Below are 17,892 nucleotides of genomic sequence, written 5' to 3'. Positions count from 1 at the left end.
AATTTAGCTATTCCGGCTCCCCTGCACGCTGCATGAGAAAAAGTTGTCAAACGTAAGGCCGTTCATAAATCGTAGCGATATCATGATGGAAGGAAGTCGAAAACAAACTGTAGAGCCCTTATATGGCAACACTGGTCTCTCTGTTGTCATTATGTCTGGGCGGCTACCGGGAAAATCGAAATTCGTCAATTACGGACATTTTTCTCTGTCACTCTCATTACGTGTTAGTGAGAGTAAAAGAGAAATCCCTGCAATTTGCGAATTTCGGTTTTCGCGGTTGGCCCCTGACACTAAGTGTCATTTTGTCATTTGCAGCATGTACTTCCAGCAATCCAGGTTGTTTATTTTCCAAAAAAATGTGAATAAGTGAGCCAAGTGATTACTATAGTAGGAGATGTGCTATTAATTATCAATAGATACTACTCAAATATGGCAGAACAATCCAGTAGTCGAATATTTACTGGTTCGAAAGTCCTAGGTTATGTTAGTACACATGTGCCCTTCGTTGCTAGATTTATCAAGAACCGCGGGGAAACGCTGCTATGTACAAGTGTTGGAAAGTGGTTCCACACATATGGATGTAATAAATTCCGTTTACTAACTATCAGCGGCCAACACCCGGGCCCAATCACGTGTATGAGTGGGGACAATTTTCATGTGTATTCAGCGAGTAACAACGAAGTTTATGCATGGAGACGTGGCTGTGAACTCAAACATGTGTACAAAGGCCACAATGCGCCGATTCACTTAATGCTCCCGTTCGGTATACATCTAATAACAATTGACAAAAATAATAACTTGAAAGTGTTTGATATAAAGGAAGAGTCTATTTACCTAGAATTGAAATTTGAAGCCGAATTTACAGTATCCACCATTTGCCATCCACCCACATATTTGAACAAGATCTTGCTTGGCAGTCGGCAAGGGCCTTTGCAATTGTGGAACCTGCGCACTTCAAAACTTATCTACACATTCAAAGGATGGAAGGCGCGCGTGCTGGTGTTACAGCCCGCGCCGGCGGTTGATGTTGTGGCAATTGGACTGACAAACAAAAAAATCATTCTGCATAACTTACGTCTAGACCAGACAGTTATGCATTTCGTTCATGACTGGGGAGATGTTTCAACTCTATCCTTTAGAATGGATGGAGTGCCTGTAATGGTGACAGGAAGTGCATTTGGTCATATTGTCATGTGGGATCTTGAGGAGAGGAGGGTAATATCAACAGTAACATCTGCCCACTCGAAGATGGTGGCTGGCATGCAGTGCTTAATGTCTGAACCATTGATGGTAACAAACTCTGCTGATAATTCACTGAAGTTGTGGATCTTTGACATGCCTGATGGTGGAGCTAGGCTCCTAAGAGTAAGGTATGTTGCTAACTCAATAAATATATTATTCAAAATCACAGTATAATGAGGCTTAAAAACTAGATTTAATGGCTTTAAAAACTTTCAGTTGATAATAATTATATAGAAAAATGAGTTATTTTTTATTTGACAATCAATAGGAAACATTAATACTGTGCAATATCTTTATCTAACAAAATAGACAGTTTGACTTATGGTTTGTAAATATTTTATTATCATTTCAATCTTCATTATGTTTAATGATACAGAGCTGGCCATTCACACCCACCTAACCTGGTTTGGCATTGTGAGCCCACTGGAGAGAATTTGCTAGCAGCCAGCAATGATAGGACACTCCACATCATGAACACAGTCACAGAGACCTTCAACAAGAATATGGGCAAGGCCACTTACAATAGAAAGGCAACTAGGAATAAGAGTAAGTAAATTAGAAAAAGTAGTTAAAAACTCAAAAATTGATTGATGATGGCCTCAAGGACTCTTTTACAAGCTTTTATTTAACTTACAATTTCCTTGCAAGCTGAAAATTTGCATACATACTGTAATGTAATACATATGTAAGTCAGGTGACAATGCAATATTATGGTACCATCAAGCTAATCTGATGATGTAACCTATTTGTGTTTGGGGTTTTTAGAATTGCCTCAATGAGTATTAGTTGCCTGTGGAATGAAAAGTACAGTCTGCGATAAAAGCTTGTACCAAAAATGAAATTCTTGTCAAAAACTTATTACTTTTGCTTTAAGTTGTCTTGTACAAATAGTTTTTGTGTTTCTGCACCACTTTCATGAAGTTAATATTTGTATGATATTGAAATGGTAAAGATAACCATCAAGTAATAAAAATAATAAGAGTAACACAAAAATTAACAAATCTTACGGGCACTCCTTGATAGGAAAGAATATGGAATTAGAAAACGTAAAACATCGAATTTAAGACATACTAACATTAAACTAATTTTACGCAAAGCACGGCCGTTGTGAATGTTGCTCGCACTGTTAATGAATAGCCGCGTCCACACAGAGCGAGCATAAGCGCGAGGCAACTTCCTCACGCACAATACGGCCAGTACAGACGTGCCTCGTCTGAGGCACAGGCCATATTGTGTGTAAGGAAATTGCCTCGTCTGTGTGGACCCGGCTGATGATCATCATATTGATGGTGCTAGTTAAGAATATTATTTCATATTTAGAAGTAGCTTTTGGACAAAGTAATGTCGTGAGAGAACCGGACTAATCCCAAAAGGCTATGTTTTTTATCGTATGTATGATAAAAAACAGTGCATGAGTAGGTCTTTTAAATTGATGGTTCAATCTACCCATACAGTTTTGTGTGATTGAGCACACGCGCGAGACTATTTCCTAGCGCACAAAACTGCCAGTGTAGACATGCCTAGACTTGCCGGTTTGTAGATGATCGCTCTGTGTGGACCTGCCTATTAAAATCATTTTTCTGCCTCTGAATGGAAAGCTCTCCTAATTGCACAGTTACTTTTAAACCTAATAAAGTTTTGTTATTTCAAAGTTGGAACTCAAATTACTAATGGTGTTTTCATTTTAGAAAGACTACAGATGGATACCAAGATTTTGCCACCCATAGTAAAACTCAGCTCATGTATGCAAAGAGACAAGCAATGGGACAGTATAGCAACAATTCACAAAGGCAAAAGTGTTATCACCACCTGGTCCTACAATAAAATTAGAATGGGTGAATACAAACTAGCGCTTCCAGATCGACCAAGAGGAGTGGTAGCCACTTGTCTCACTGTGACACAGTGTGGTAATTTTGTCATCATTGGTAAGAATATTTTCTATTTAGAATCTGTATTTGATTATTGTACGAGTGTGGATTGAAAAATTCGCGGCCTGAATATTAAAAACAAAACAGAGGTTTTTTAATTTATTTTTATTTTTCTACATAGTCCCTGTCGAGTTGAATGCACTTGTTCCATCTGGATTCCAGAGCCATTACACCACTTTTGAAGAAGCTTTCCTCCAGACCTTCAAAATAGGCATCCACCTCAGCTTGGACCTCGGCGTTGCTTGAAAATTTCATACCATCCATATGTTTTTTTAAATTGGGGAACAGATGAAAGTCCGATGGTGCTAAATCCGGTGAAATAGGGTGGGTGGGGCAATAATTCAAACCCACATTTGGCAATCTCCGCCATCGATTTTAGTGACGTGTGAACACGTGCATTGTTCTGGTGGAAGATAACTTTCTTTGTCGACATTCCAGGTCTTTTTATCTTCAGAGTCTCGCGTAATCTGCGTAATAACCCATCTCGCCGACACCTTGGAAAAACCTAATTCGTTGACTATAATATTTGGAGTTCTTTCATAAGAGATACCTACGATGTCAACTATTTCCCGCACCTTTAATCGCCGGTCTTTCATTATCATTTCGCATATAATTGCCACATTGTCCGTGTTAGTCACCGTTGTTGGCCTCCCGGGACGAGGGTCATCTGCGATACTATCTCGTCCACGCTTGAATTCAGCTGCCCATTTTTTCACCATCGTATATGATGGACAGGATTGCCCTAATGTACTTTGCATATCATCATAAATTTGCTTCGGTGTCAATCCTTTTTTATGCAGGTATTTAATCACAGCACGCTGCTCTAATTTCTCCATTTTCACTATATCTACCGACACGTAACTTTAAATATGCCGTAAAATTGCTTTTAAATATAGATATAGAGATGAAATTTCGCGGGAAGATAGTTGAATAATTACAGTTCAAAATGGCGGCAGAAAAAAGAAAAAAGATTTTTTTTAATTGGCCAGGCCGCGAATTTTTCAATCAACCCTCGTAACGTCGTAACTAAGTTCAATGTGGAGAAGACCGGCATAAAACTTATTGCGGGGAAGACCATCATAGGGCAAGAATTCTCGATTTGCATACATACGACGCTCAAACACAGTCAGAAAGGAAAGCTGCACTCCTTCTGCTCTACTAACACTCTGTAAGTGGAGTATGTGTACAAACGAAATTGTTAAGAGCCCTTAATCCTTGGAGCGTTCTCCGATTTCACGAAATAACGCTCGATAGATGGCGTTGGCGCTCGGTACGCGAGCGCCGGCAACGCGACGCGCGTTTCAATGCAGACTAGAATAATCTTGATAGTTTTCAATATAATTTCAAGCAACATTAATTTTAGTGTCATATGATATCATATGGGCACTCTTCATTTTATTGTATATGCACAGTAGTTTTTTTTTTATGTACACTACTACTAAGTGTACAGACTACAGAGTGTACTATAACCCTTGCTCTTTATTCTGTCTCTTTCACACCAATGGAAAATGAAGAAGTTACTAAATGACTGCAGGTATAAATAAAGTATATTAGTGCGATAGAGAGACAGATAGTGTTTCGTTGTCGTATCGTAAACGATTGGCATGTTGGCCACACACTTGCTTAGTGCCTAGCCAAAATACCAATCGTTTGCGTATATTAGTGCGATAGAGAGAGAGTAGTGTTTCGTTGTCGTATCGTAAACGATTGGCATGTTGGCTACGCACCTATGATACCTAGCCAAGAAGCCAATCGATTGCGCATATTAGTGCGATAGAGAGACAGATAGTGTTTCCTTGTCGTATCGTAAACGTTTGGCATGTTGGCTACGCACCCATGCTGCCCAGCCAAGATGCCAATCGTTTGTGCATATTAGTACGAGAGAGAGACAGATAGTGTTTCGTTGTCGTATCGATTGGCATGGTGGCTACGCACCCATGCTGCGTAGTCAAGATGCTAATTGTTTGCGCACATTAGTGCTATAGAGTTTCAGTGTTATTTGAAATCACGTTAGGGTTTGTATTATTATTTTTGACCCGAATGAAGTCCATCCAGGTTCTTATGATGGAGTCAGGAGCTGGTCACCAGAACTCCTAATCTACTCATTATAATTCCATCGTGCTTGGGCTCAAAAGATTTGCCCTGACGAACACCATCGATCTAGATGAGGTCCAGGGTCTCATGACGGAGTCAGGAGTTGGTCACCAGAACTCCCCAGAACTCCTAATCTACTCATCATAGCTCCATCGAGTTTGGGCTCAATAGATTTACCCTGATGAGCACCATCAATCTAGATGAAGTCCAGGGTCTCATGATGGAGTCAGGAGTAGGTCACTAGAACTCCTAATCTACTCATTATAATTCCATCGTATTCGAGCTCAATAGATTTGCCCTGACGAGTACCATCGATCTAAATGAAGTCCAGGGTCTCATGATGGAGTCAGGAGTTGGTCACCAGAACTCCTAATCTACTCATTATAATTCCATCGTGTTTGGGCTCAAAAGATTTGCCCTGACGAGTACCATCGATCTAGATGAAGTCCAGGGTCTCATGATGGAGTCAGGAGTTGGTCACCATAATTCCTAATCTACTCATCATAACTCCATCGTGTTTGGGCTCAATAGATTTGCCCTCATGAGCACCATCAATCTAGATGATGTTCAGGGTCTCATGATGGAGTCAGGAGTTGGTCACTAGAACTCCTAATCTACTCATTATATTTCCATCGTGTTTGGGCTCAAAAGATTTGCCCTGACGAGTACCATCGATCTAGATGAAGTCCAGGGTCTCATGATGGAGTCAGGAGTTGGTCACCAGAACTCGTAATCTATTTATCATAACTCCATCGTGTTTGGGCTCAATAGATTTACTCCGACAAGCACCATCAAATTACCATTATGATGAATAGATTAGGAGTTCTGGTGACCAACTACTGAGTCCATCATGAGACCCTCGACTTAATCTAGATCGATGGTACTCGTCAGGGCAAATCTTTTGAGCCCAAACACGATGGAGTTATGATGAATAGACTAGGAGTTCTGGTGATCAACTCCTGAGTCCATCATGAGACCCTGGACCTGATCTAGATTGATGGTGCTCGTCAGGGCAACTCTATTGAGCCCATACACGATGGAGTTATGATGAGTAGATTAGGAGTTCTGGTGACCAACTCCTAACTCCATCATGAGACCCTGAACCTCATCTAGATCGATGGTGCTCGTCAGGGCAAATCTTTTGAGCCCAAACACGTTGGAATTATAATGAGTAGATTAGGAGTTCTAGTGACCAACTCCTGACTCCATCATGAGACCCTGGACTTTATCTAGATTGATGATGCTCGTCAGGGCAAATCTATTGAGCCCGAACACGATGAGGTTATGATGAGTAGATTAGGAGTTCTGGTGACCAACTCCTGACTCCATCATGAGACCCTGGGCCTCATCTAGATCGATGGTGTTCATCAGGGCAAATCTATTGAGCCCAAACACGATGGAGTTATGATGAGTAGATTAGGAGTTCTGGTAACCAGCTCCTGACTCCATCATGAGACCCTGGACCTCATCTAGATTGATGGTGCTCGTCAGGGCAACTCTATTGAACCCAAACACGATGGAGTTATGATAAGTAGATTAGGAGTTCTGGTGACCAGCTCCTGACTCCATCATGAGACCCTGGACCTCATCTAGATTGAAGGTGCTCGTCAGGGCAACTCTATTGGGCCCAAACACGATGGAGTTATGATGAGTAGAGTAGGAGTTCTGGTGACCAACTCCTGACTCCATCATGAGACCCTGGACCTCATCTAGATCGATGGTGCTCATCAGGCCAAATCTTTTGAGCCCAAACACGTTGGAATTATAATGAGTAGATTAGGAGTTCTAGTGACCAGCTCCTGACTCCATCATGAGACCCTGGACTTTATCTAGATTGATGATGCTCGTCAGGGCAAATCTATTGAGCCCGAACACGATGAGGTTATGATGAGTAGTTTAGGAGTTCTGGTGACCAACTCCTGACTCCATCATGAGACCCTGGGCCTCATCTAGATCGATGGTGTTCATCAGGGCAAATCTATTGAGCCCAAACACGATGCAGTTATGATGAGTAGATTAGGAGTTCTGGTGACCAGCTCCTGACTCCATCATGAGACCCTGGACCTCATCTAGATTGATGGTGCTCGTCAGGGCAACTCTATTGAACCCAAACACGATGGAGTTATGATGAGTAGATTAGGAGTTCTGGTGACCAGCTCCTGACTCCATCATGAGACCCTGGACCTCATCTAGATTGAAGGTGCTCATCAGGGCAACTCTGTTGAGCCCAAACACGATGGAATTATAATGAGTAGATTAGGAGTTCTAGTGACCAACTCCTGACTCCATCATGAGAACTTGGACTTCATCCGGGTCAAAAATAATAATGCAAACCCTAACGTAATTTCAAGTGAAAATGCGTTTATCAGAAAATCGCAGCCAAATAACACTAGACCTTACTCATAGTATTGTGTTCCTGCCGGTGAGTAAGGTTGCCAGAGCTCAACGAGGGGCGGGAGGGGGTTAGGGTCGGCAACGCGCATGTAACTCCTCTGGAGTTGCAGGCGTACATATGCGGGCCGTATGCTTGTTTGCCACCGACTTAGTAAAAAAAAAAAGTAACTGAAAATCCATCAATAAGCGAGTCTGTTAGGCATACTGTAAAAAATGAACTTTTATTAAGATTTTCTAATCGCAGTATATAGCACTTCTCGGAACTCCGTAGCTGATTACGATCGCAACGAATGCCTGACAATCGAGCACAGGTCCGTCCTCTAAGCGCGCTCCGCGCGGACTGAGAGCGGGGCGTCGCCGCGTCGCTGCTGCGTGATTTATACGTGTTTAAAAAAAATATAAATTTACGGCAATGTAGGTTCCATAGTTACGATTTTTTTTTTATAGGTTAACATACAGTTTCAGTTTGCTATAATATTATTTTTAAAGCAAAATATGCGTACAATTTGCGGAAATAAAATATAATAAAACCCTGTTTTCGCCAAAAAAATGAAGAAAACTCGGAAGGTATTTTATCAGTTTTTTCAAATGAATCTTCGATTGTTAATCATTCCAGCCCCTCGTACGAGATATGTTGAATCAAATTGTAGTCATTCATGTACCAAATGATTCTTGTTTATAGCAAAATTGAGAACCGAAACGCCACATCTCACTGCAAAATTTGGAAAAGACTCCCAAAAAACCTCATTAAAAAAGAGGTTTAAAAGAGAAAATGAAAATTTGAACTGTTGGAGCCCCTAGTTTAGGAAACGATTATTTAAGTACGTTATCAGTTTTTGAATAAATACTAATAGTTACGTCGTAATCTTGAATGAAAAAGGAAGCATTTTACAAAATACACTCGTCTGTAGGAATAAGGACTCTTAAAATCGACAAAGAGCTTGTAGATACTCCTACTTTTCCTTACTGATGGTCTTTATCACCGACCTTAACCCTGTTAGGTGTATAACATTCAGATAAACCTTAACTAAACTTTAATTGAGATACCTCACGTGTAAGAATTTTTATACTATGCAGAGACGAGAATTATTTGATTCTATTAAGCCATGTGCATTTCTTATAAATTTATTATTTTCAGGATATGACAATGGTCAGGTTCACAAGTTTAACATGCAATCCGGTATTCACCGAGGACATTACGGCGAGGTTTTAGACAAAAAAATTGCACACGACGGTGCCCTGAGAGGAGTGGAGACTGACCTTTGCAACCAGAGGGTGATCACTGCAGGCGCGGATGAGAAATTAAAGTTCTGGTATTTTAAATCAAGTGAGTCATCTTAACTACTTAAAAGTCGTAAACTCGCAGCAACAAAGGAGCAATCTAAATAAAAATTAAATAGGATTCAAAGAAAAACAATTGCAATAGAATATCAAAGGGTCTAGCAGGCTAAGCGAACTAGAGGTGCCCCCAACGACGGATTTGGTCATTCTTTTAGGTGGTGTACTGGCAAGTCCTAAGAACACTATGCTTAATATCAGTCCTCGATCTTCTTTTGTTTTCAAGTTATTCGGGATAATGTAAAATAATCAGTGTATCATTGAAAGTGGCATATTTTGTAAACTGTTCAAGTTAGATTAACGAAACAAAATTATATTTGACAATAATAAAATAGGCTACAAAATACACATTTTTAACCCACGTCATGTACTTATACTTCATTGTGTAAAAAACCTTTTTATTTTTCTTCACATTTATTTTTTTACTTTTCGCGGAGGTACACCTCCAGAAAAAATATGCATGGATAGCGACTAGTACCCGCTACATACACATATAAAAATACTTGCGTAAATCTTCGTGCGTCATGTCAAAAAAAAATCGAATAAGTAGTTAGGAGCATATGTAAACAAAGTACTAGTGCAGGGTGTAGATAAGTTAGTATGTAGGTGTGCAACCTTTTCTTATAAATCTATTTATAATGCATCGACGATGACATGTCAACGTTGATAACATTTGACACATATTCTAGCTGCATATGTTTTATTTGCATTTTGTGTTAGAAAATGGATAACACTAAGTGTAAGTTTTGTGAAAAAACATTTCAAATCGTTCCTCTGAATCACACACAAAATTATCATCATCGTATAAATTATAATCGGAAGCGTCGGAGGTTGCAGACGAAGAGCCAGCATCGCCAAGTGCTGTGCTGCTACACGTAGACGTTGATGCTACTACTCGTACTTTATGTTTATACACCAAAAGTCGACACTTACCACACAAAATATCATTGATATAAATTAGCTTATTTGTGCATTTGCTATATAAATCAGCCTCTTGACCAGTTTTTATGCATTTTTTCTTCCCATCAATATTTTTTTGATGTTTTTTCACAAGAATCCTTTCAAATAACTATATACTCAAATGAATACTAACAAAGTTTTACATTTTCAGCAAAAACACCATACCATGTAATGCAGCTGGAAGAATCCGTCGGTTTCACAAAGTGCCACAGAGAAAGTGCCTTGCTGGCACTGGCCAATGAGGATTTCACAATTACCCTTCTGGACATAGATACTATGAATATTGTGAGGCGATTTGATGGACACCGGGCTAAAATTAATGACATTGGATTTGATTCTCAGAGCAGGTAAGCAAAGGAAATTGATGGTATCGTGTGAAATTTTTAAACCTTACCTAGTTGGTTACTAAGTTGCAACCTTTTTTTTTTCTGTTAATACAAATGCTACCGAAAGAATAAAAAATGACATAATGTGGTGAATTTGTGAGCTATAATTATATACCACACAACGCTTATCTCGTCGTATCTATAATGAATTGGGACCTAAAAGAGAATCGTATCGCAGTAATTGCGTTGCACAAATGTGGGCACCCGCCAAACATGATTTTGAAGTTGCTTGAAACCTAAAAATCAACAAATAATTTGTTTATCGCACAATTAATAGATACAATAGTTCTCAGAGCTTCGATGACCGCAAGAGGTCTGGAAGACCACGCACCGTTCGGACCCCAGCTCTAATAAAGGCAGTGAAGGCGAGAATTGCAAGAAACCCCATCCAGAAGCAAGATTTGTTTGCAATACAGATGTCTGTGAAGAGAAGTTCCCTAAAAAAAGTTATCAATGAAGACCTTGGACTACACGCTTACCGCACACAAAAAAGTTATTTGCTTAATGGACGATTAAAGACTATGAGGCTAGAGAGAAGTCGCGTGCTATTGAAGCGGTACGCACAAAATGGCCACCGAAAAATACTATTTATAGATGAAAAAAAATTTACCATTGAAGAATGTTGTAACCGCCAGAATGACAGAGTGTATGCAAATAACAGTCAAGAGGCGATTGCGGTTGTTCCGAGAGTGCAACGAGGCCATCATCCCTCTTATGTGATGATTTGGCTGGGTGTGTCATACTCAGGGCTAACACAGGTTCATTTCTGTGAAAAAGGTGTGAAAACGGCCAATGTTTACCAGGAAACCGTTCTCGAACCAGTAGTGAAGCCCTTAAGCCACACTCTATTTCAAAACCAGCCATGGGTCTTTCAACAGGACAGCTCCTGCACATAAGGCAAAAACAACTTAAGCCTGGTTTCGAAGGAACAAAATTGACTTTATTGCCCACGAAGACTGGCCGTGCTCCAGCCCGGAGCTTAACCCCCTGGATTATGCCATATGGCAGGTTATTGAGGAGAAAGCCTCTGCTAAACCCCACACAAATCTTGACTCCCTTAAGCGGGCCATAGTTAAGACAGTGACGGAATTATATATGACAATCGTGCGTGCCGCTATTGATGACTGGCCTCGTCGTTGAGGGCCTGTGTCAAGGCCAGAGGAGGCCATTTTGAATGATATTGTCATATGTGATTCCTGATTTTGTGTACTTCATTTTAATTATATAGTTTATTCAACTTTCGTACATATATTTTATGTAGATAAAGATTATTGCAGTAACAGAATTTAGTAACCAACTAGGTATAAAAATAAATATATTGACAATTTGATTTACAAGCATATCATTATTTTTATAGATTTGGTTGTTCTTCATATTTTTCTGAGATAAGAGCATGAAGGCAATAATAATTGAATTATTAAATGCTAAAGTTATATGGAATTGCCCATAAAAATTATTTAATTCAAAGTTTGACTTGAATTACTACCTACTATTTGTATTCGTTTTCGTAGATGGCTGTTTAGTGCGTCAATGGACTGCACGCTGTGTACCTGGGACATACCCAGTGGTCATTTAGTGGACATATTTTCAGTAAGTAATGTAATTATTATCATTTCACCACACAAATGTCGGTAAATCTGAATACATATACATTTTCAATCGTCATTAGGCGGAGGCGGCGCGTACGTTTGCTTGGGCCGAGCGCCCCGCCTCGGCCGAGGCACGTCTACACTCGCCGTTTTGTGCGCGAGGAAATTGCCTCGCGCGTATGCTCGCTCTGTGTGGATAGGCGGGCCTATTTCTGTATTTTCTGTCTAACGTTTACTTGTAGCCTATTGCGTGTTGTAACATTGTGTTATTAACATAGATGATGTTGTAGTTGGAGAAACCGGTCACGTGCCTGAGCATGTCGCCGACCGGCGACTACTTGGCGACCACGCACGTAGGTCAGCTGGGCGTGTGCCTGTGGGCCAACAGGCTGCTGTACGAGAAGGTCTACCTCAAGCCCATTGACAAGACAAACATGGAAGTCCCTCAGATCAGTGAGTGTTTTTTCTTACTGCCTAATTGTTCTTGGTTAGATGATGTTTGTTCTGGAAAATGAAGTGTTTTCTGATTTACAATAACAGTTTGGTGTTGAAGAAAAGGTTTAAAGAACTAGAAAAGCCACATTGTAGGTACTTCGTAAGAACCGCATTAGGCTCGCAAACTGTAGTTTGCGAGCCAAATGCATATACCAAACGAAATTTAATTTTATAAACAAGGCATAGACCAAGCGAAATTTAATTTTATAATACATATCTTGCTATCGTCGTAACTGTCTTTGCCCTTGTCATACATAAGACAAGAGCAAGAAACTGGTTTCACTTGAACACCGTGAATTGATATCAAACGACACATTACATGTATATTTTTTTTTAATTTGCGTATAATCGATAGTTTTATACCTTAACATAATAAAGTCAATATTTAAACACCACTCAATCGTAGATAATATGTGACAGTCCATATCAGAAGGGACCTTACGACGATCGGTGCTTACGCCATTATTAGTGGCGCGCAAATACTAATGTAGTACTACGCGACGTAAACACCGACCGCTATAAGGTTCCTTTTGATGTGGACTGCCACATATGATACTGTGACATGACAAAGACTATAGTAATCAATAAGTTACAAAATCATATTTAAACATACATGCATATATTATTATGACCATTATTTTTGACTATTTTCACTAAATCTTTCACTTAAAAACTACGGCAGAATTAGTTTAATTTTCCCCAGTTGAATTTCGGTAAATAACACGGTATATGTATATGTTGCTCCTGCAATTTATCTTAGGGTAACTTGACGATTTATGCTTGCTTGTTAATCAGAAGTTCGTAGTTTTTAGATTAAATCTTGTTTTACAGAGCTACCCTCTACAGTACCTGAGAAACCTAGCATAGAGGATATAGGCACAATCGATATCGGAGATGAGGCAGAATACATGTCACCTTCGCAAATCAGCAGCGAGCTTATCACGCTGTCGAACCAGCCGACTTCCAAATGGCTTAATCTGCTACATTTGGACGTTGTCAAGAAAAGAAACAAACCTAAAACGCCTTTGACGGTCCCTAAATCAGCGCCGTTCTTCCTGCCCACGGTCGCTAGTCTCGACTTACAATTCGACTTAGAAAGTGAAAAAGACAACAATAAAGAAACCAAGCTATTAATACCCGAGTCTCTCTCGACACTAAGCGTGTTTGCTAAGAAGTTAGTGGAGTGCAAAAGTGAAGAGAACTTCGAGAAGTGCATAGTGAAGTTGAAGTCGCTTTCGCCAGCCGCCATCGATTCCGAAGTTTCGTGTATGTCGCCGGACGCGGGAGGTACTGTCGAGGTTTTGAAACAGTTTCTGGTCATGTTGAATGTTATGTTGAGAAGTAATAGAGACTTTGAGCTAGCGCAGTCGTATTTAAGTTTGTTCTTGAAATCTCACACGAAAACGATTGCAGAAAATGAGGAGCTACGTGATGCATTGCACGCCGTGGAGGAAGCGGCGACGAAAGCGTGGGCACGTCTGCAAAACAATTTGCTTTACAATATTTGTGTAGTAAAGGCCTTAAAAGATATGTAATAAATTAATAAAACTCGTACACCTTTTTATTCGTCATCCATCGTACCTATGTTAGTATTGTCCAGCTGCAATCTCATAACTGATTGTTTGAACGGCTTGTTGTATTATATCCATATCCGTTTGACCGTTATGCGTTTATGGATCGACCAATAATAAAATAACAAAAACCTGACAAACAATGAAAATGCAGCTATCTGTATCAACATTTTTAGGGTTCCGTACCCAAAGGGTAAAACGGGACCCTGTTACTCACACTCTGCTATCCGCCCGTCTGTCTGTCTGTCAATAGGCTGTATCTCAGGAACCGTAATAGCTAGTTAAAAATTTCACACATGTATTGCTGTTGCCGCTATAACAACAAATACTAAAAAGTACGGAACCCTCGATCGGCAAGTCCGACTGTACGGTTATTACTTCTCTAAAAAGGTTCCCTTATTTCTCTTGGGTTCCATAAACCATATAATAAAACGGTATAGGTATCTATCTAACAACTCACAGAAGCGAAATCAATCAAAACATTACAGCCTAAAACTAGTCATGAAGGGGTTGTCTATCTTGAATGAGTTATTAATGTTATTATTTATAGGAAATAACTTGTGGTGTAAATAAAAACCGGACAAGTGCAAGTCGGATTCGCGTTCCAAAGGCTCCGTATATAGCGCAATTATTAATGTTTTTTTTGGAAATGAAACATAAGAAAAAAGATCGGAGTCTGATCAAAAATCGGATGTAATAAACCAAGCTTCTAACTATACAAGTCCTAACTTCACAAACTACACCTTGGTCAAAATATATGGCTTGGTCGTTTCGCAACTCACATGGGCGCAAGGTGAAAAATGTATTCATTATTCTTTATCATACAATAATTCTTGTAGTAACGAAACGGCCCAATATTTTGACAAGGTGTAGAGTTTGTGAAGTTAGGGCTTGATAGTTAGAAGCTTGACTCTACAAGAGATCTGATGGCTTTTTGACAGTGCGAGCCTTATGGTCTCGTTTTGGCAACATTTTACATGAAAAAGTTTTTAATGGGATTTTACTTATTTTTGTAAGTTGCTAATGACAATCTTCCATCCCCAAATTTAAAGGGTTGGGGGTGATTTACTATTAAAAATCCTAAAAAGCGTGATTGATGATTTTGGGGTTGAGAACTATTCTATATCCAATCCTATAACAAAAACTATATACATACCAAATTTAAACTAAATCGGTACAGCGCAGCGGTTACTGATTCTCCATACAAAATTCCACCCCCCATTTCGCCCCTTAGGGGCTAAAAATATCAAGTATTAGATTTTTGTTGTTGTTTGTGTACTAATACTATCCTAGATATTAATAATATCAAAAGTGTGAGAACTATGTAATTGAAATTTTTTATGCTTAATTCAATTCAATAATTTTAATTCAGAAAATAAATTCCATATACCAATACATTAAAATACAATATAAATTAAGATAAAAATTAAAATTAAATATGTTAGTAACAATGGGTAAATCCTTAAGAAACTATGTTAGTAATAAATTGGCTTAGTAAGTCTACTATTGATATTATATCCTGAGAATTTTGTTTACTTATCTGGTATAATCCAAACCCAAGTTAAAAATACGACGAAGCGCTTCGAGAAAAGGTAGGTAGTGCTCTTGCGCTTCGCTTTGCCCGTCTTGGCGAGGGCACTACCGTGCCCACAGATAAGGGTTCCGTATTTTTCTATTGAGGTACTAAACCCTAAAAATACTGTAAGATCTTTTGTATTCAATTAGGATGTCTAAATAACAAACTGAAATTGAAAGTAGATGGAATAAGCCCGGAAAAAACCCTGTTTAAGTAATATTCCATTCAGCGCTAGGTAATATACCACATTTTTTTCACTGTAAAGTTTTGATAGGCAATACCTACTTACATAATTTTAATTATCAATATAAAAATCTTAACAGATTTTAAAATCAGAACCACTCTTTACCTGAGCCTTTACGATGCATTTGCGTTAAATGTCGCAAAAAAACCTGCTATCAGCTACGACGTAGCGCTATGCGTGTAGCCTAGCTACAGTGAATGAGACTTGGAAACTTGGAATCCAATATTAACAGGCCAATTCTAACGTACACTCTAACATCAGAATGATATCTAAATGATGTCAGATGTCATTTCGATATAAATTTGATGTCACTATGTAATTTTTAATGTTATGCAGGTAACTTGCGTCGTCTTCCCCCTTTTCCCTGCTGCGTGCCGTTTGCCTCGGTGTATTGTAAAGGACTGTCATTGTACTCTGTACGGTCCTGCTTTTCCTTTGGCAGCATGGCAGGCAGCACGGCACGCCGGGCGCTTCTAAATATTCCTTTTGTGCTCAATCATGCTTCAAGTCGTCCGCGAAGGCGTGCAACCAATAAGGCGTTCAATAAACCGGACGTCACGTCCGACGGCCAGCGCTGTTACCCGTTGTCCTAATAGGGGATAGGATTGACAAGTAAGTAGTTACTTTACCAAAATGTCAGAACCCTACGTCAGAATGGAGTATACCTGTATGAATAGCCATTACGCGGCATTAAAACTTTAGAAACCTTTTGTTGATATGTGTATCTACACACATATCATTAATTAATTATGATGCGTTCTAAAATGACAAATTACGACCAGCATAAAGTATTGTTACAACAATATTAATCCAGTAAGTTCTGATTCTTTGCAGGCTTGTTTATGATGTTGGGCCAATGAATAATCCACGTTTGAGACCTCGAGCGCCGAACACAAGTTTGTCAAAAATCGAGAAAACCGCGAAACTTTCGTTTTTTTTTTTTCAGATTTAGGCGATTATAAGGGTTATAATGACTAGTTTTCCATAGTTATTTCTCAAAGAGTTAATACAATACTAGAATTGTCTCTGTAGACTGAATATTTTCCGAGATAAAAGCCTTTCAAAGTTTATAATTTTTTTCGAATTTGAATTAGTAGGGTAAGTGTGTAAAGTGAGTATGCACTTTTGTCTCAGGCGATGCCGCTTGGCTCAATTATTGTTTCTTAGGTCAAACAAAGCCGATTTGGCCCGGTAGCCTCACGAGATTGTACCGTGCCTATCTCCCAAAAAGAGGGCGGAAACAGTCGGCTCACCAGGTCTAATCTATGCTATATTTCTTCCTGCTCTTAACAAATAGGGCAAGTTATATGTCATTTTCATATTATTGAGGGACGAAAACATATTAATACTTTTAAAACGCTAAGTTAAGTGTTGTTTTTGATGATTTTGGCTATAATTATATTTCTATGGAAATCGTCACTGCCATCCGCTACATATTTTTACAAAAAAATTTATGATGGCCTGGTTTGAAGTGATACTTTACTATATAGAATAAGGAAAAATGGGCTAAATTTTTATTTAGTGCATATCGGCACGAAATAGATACATATACATAATTTTCATTTACTGTGCAAAGATCAGTTTTTTTTTATGAAAAGGTACAAGGAATATTTCGAAAATAAATTCCTCATCCATAAATTATACGCAAATGATATATAACTTGCTAAAAACAGGAAGAAATATAGCCCGGGCCAGTGGGTTTCTGTCGCCCCATAAAGTAAACACAAATGCATATTTTTTTCTCAATGAGGGAGTGAGTGAGTGAGGTGAGTAAGGCCGGAGGCCCAAAACGTCCGATTGCGGTGTGATGCCCTGTGAGGCTGAAGGCCGAATCGCAGAAGGGCAGAGCTTAAGCACTAAGCGAGGCTGGAGGCTACGAATATGATTAAAGTTTTCTGCGGTCCCAAAGGACTTAACCGAGCTACAGTGTAGCTGAGCAGGGACAAAATTAGCACTATAAAGAGCTTGTCTTGGCCATAGGTTTTTATTTCGTAAGTTCCGGGTCGTCCAATAGCGGTGCTCTTCCGTGCAAAGCCAAAGGTCGAGCTGGGAAAAATCAATGTTTGGGATTGGAA

At 39.3% G+C, this 17,892-nt stretch overlaps 1 protein-coding gene across 2 annotated transcripts; it reads left to right on the top strand.

Moving 5' to 3' along the window:
* Window positions 1–290: 290 nt before the first annotated feature.
* Window positions 291–13,980, top strand: LOC133516064 (WD repeat-containing protein 36). Of its 2 annotated transcripts, XM_061848777.1 has the most exons (9): window positions 291–1,370; window positions 1,619–1,788; window positions 2,931–3,167; window positions 8,797–8,985; window positions 10,108–10,303; window positions 10,629–10,638; window positions 11,852–11,932; window positions 12,222–12,384; window positions 13,258–13,980. In XM_061848777.1, the coding sequence occupies exons 1-9, from the start codon at window positions 430–432 to the stop codon at window positions 13,959–13,961; spliced, it is 2,691 nt and encodes an 896-aa protein (XP_061704761.1). In that variant the 5' UTR covers window positions 291–429; the 3' UTR covers window positions 13,962–13,980. The 2 variants fall into 2 exon arrangements, with proteins under 2 accessions (XP_061704761.1, XP_061704762.1); XM_061848778.1 differs by lacking the exon at window positions 10,629–10,638 and having other exon boundaries at window positions 292–1,370; window positions 11,854–11,932.
* The last annotated feature ends 3,912 nt before the right edge of the window (window positions 13,981–17,892 follow it).

The sequence above is a fragment of the Cydia pomonella genome, chromosome 3, assembly GCF_033807575.1.
Source record: "Cydia pomonella isolate Wapato2018A chromosome 3, ilCydPomo1, whole genome shotgun sequence".
NCBI classification, from domain to species: domain Eukaryota; kingdom Metazoa; phylum Arthropoda; class Insecta; order Lepidoptera; family Tortricidae; genus Cydia; species Cydia pomonella.
The sequence above is the reverse complement of the archived record's forward strand: the minus strand, read 5'-3'. Positions and strand labels throughout refer to the sequence as shown.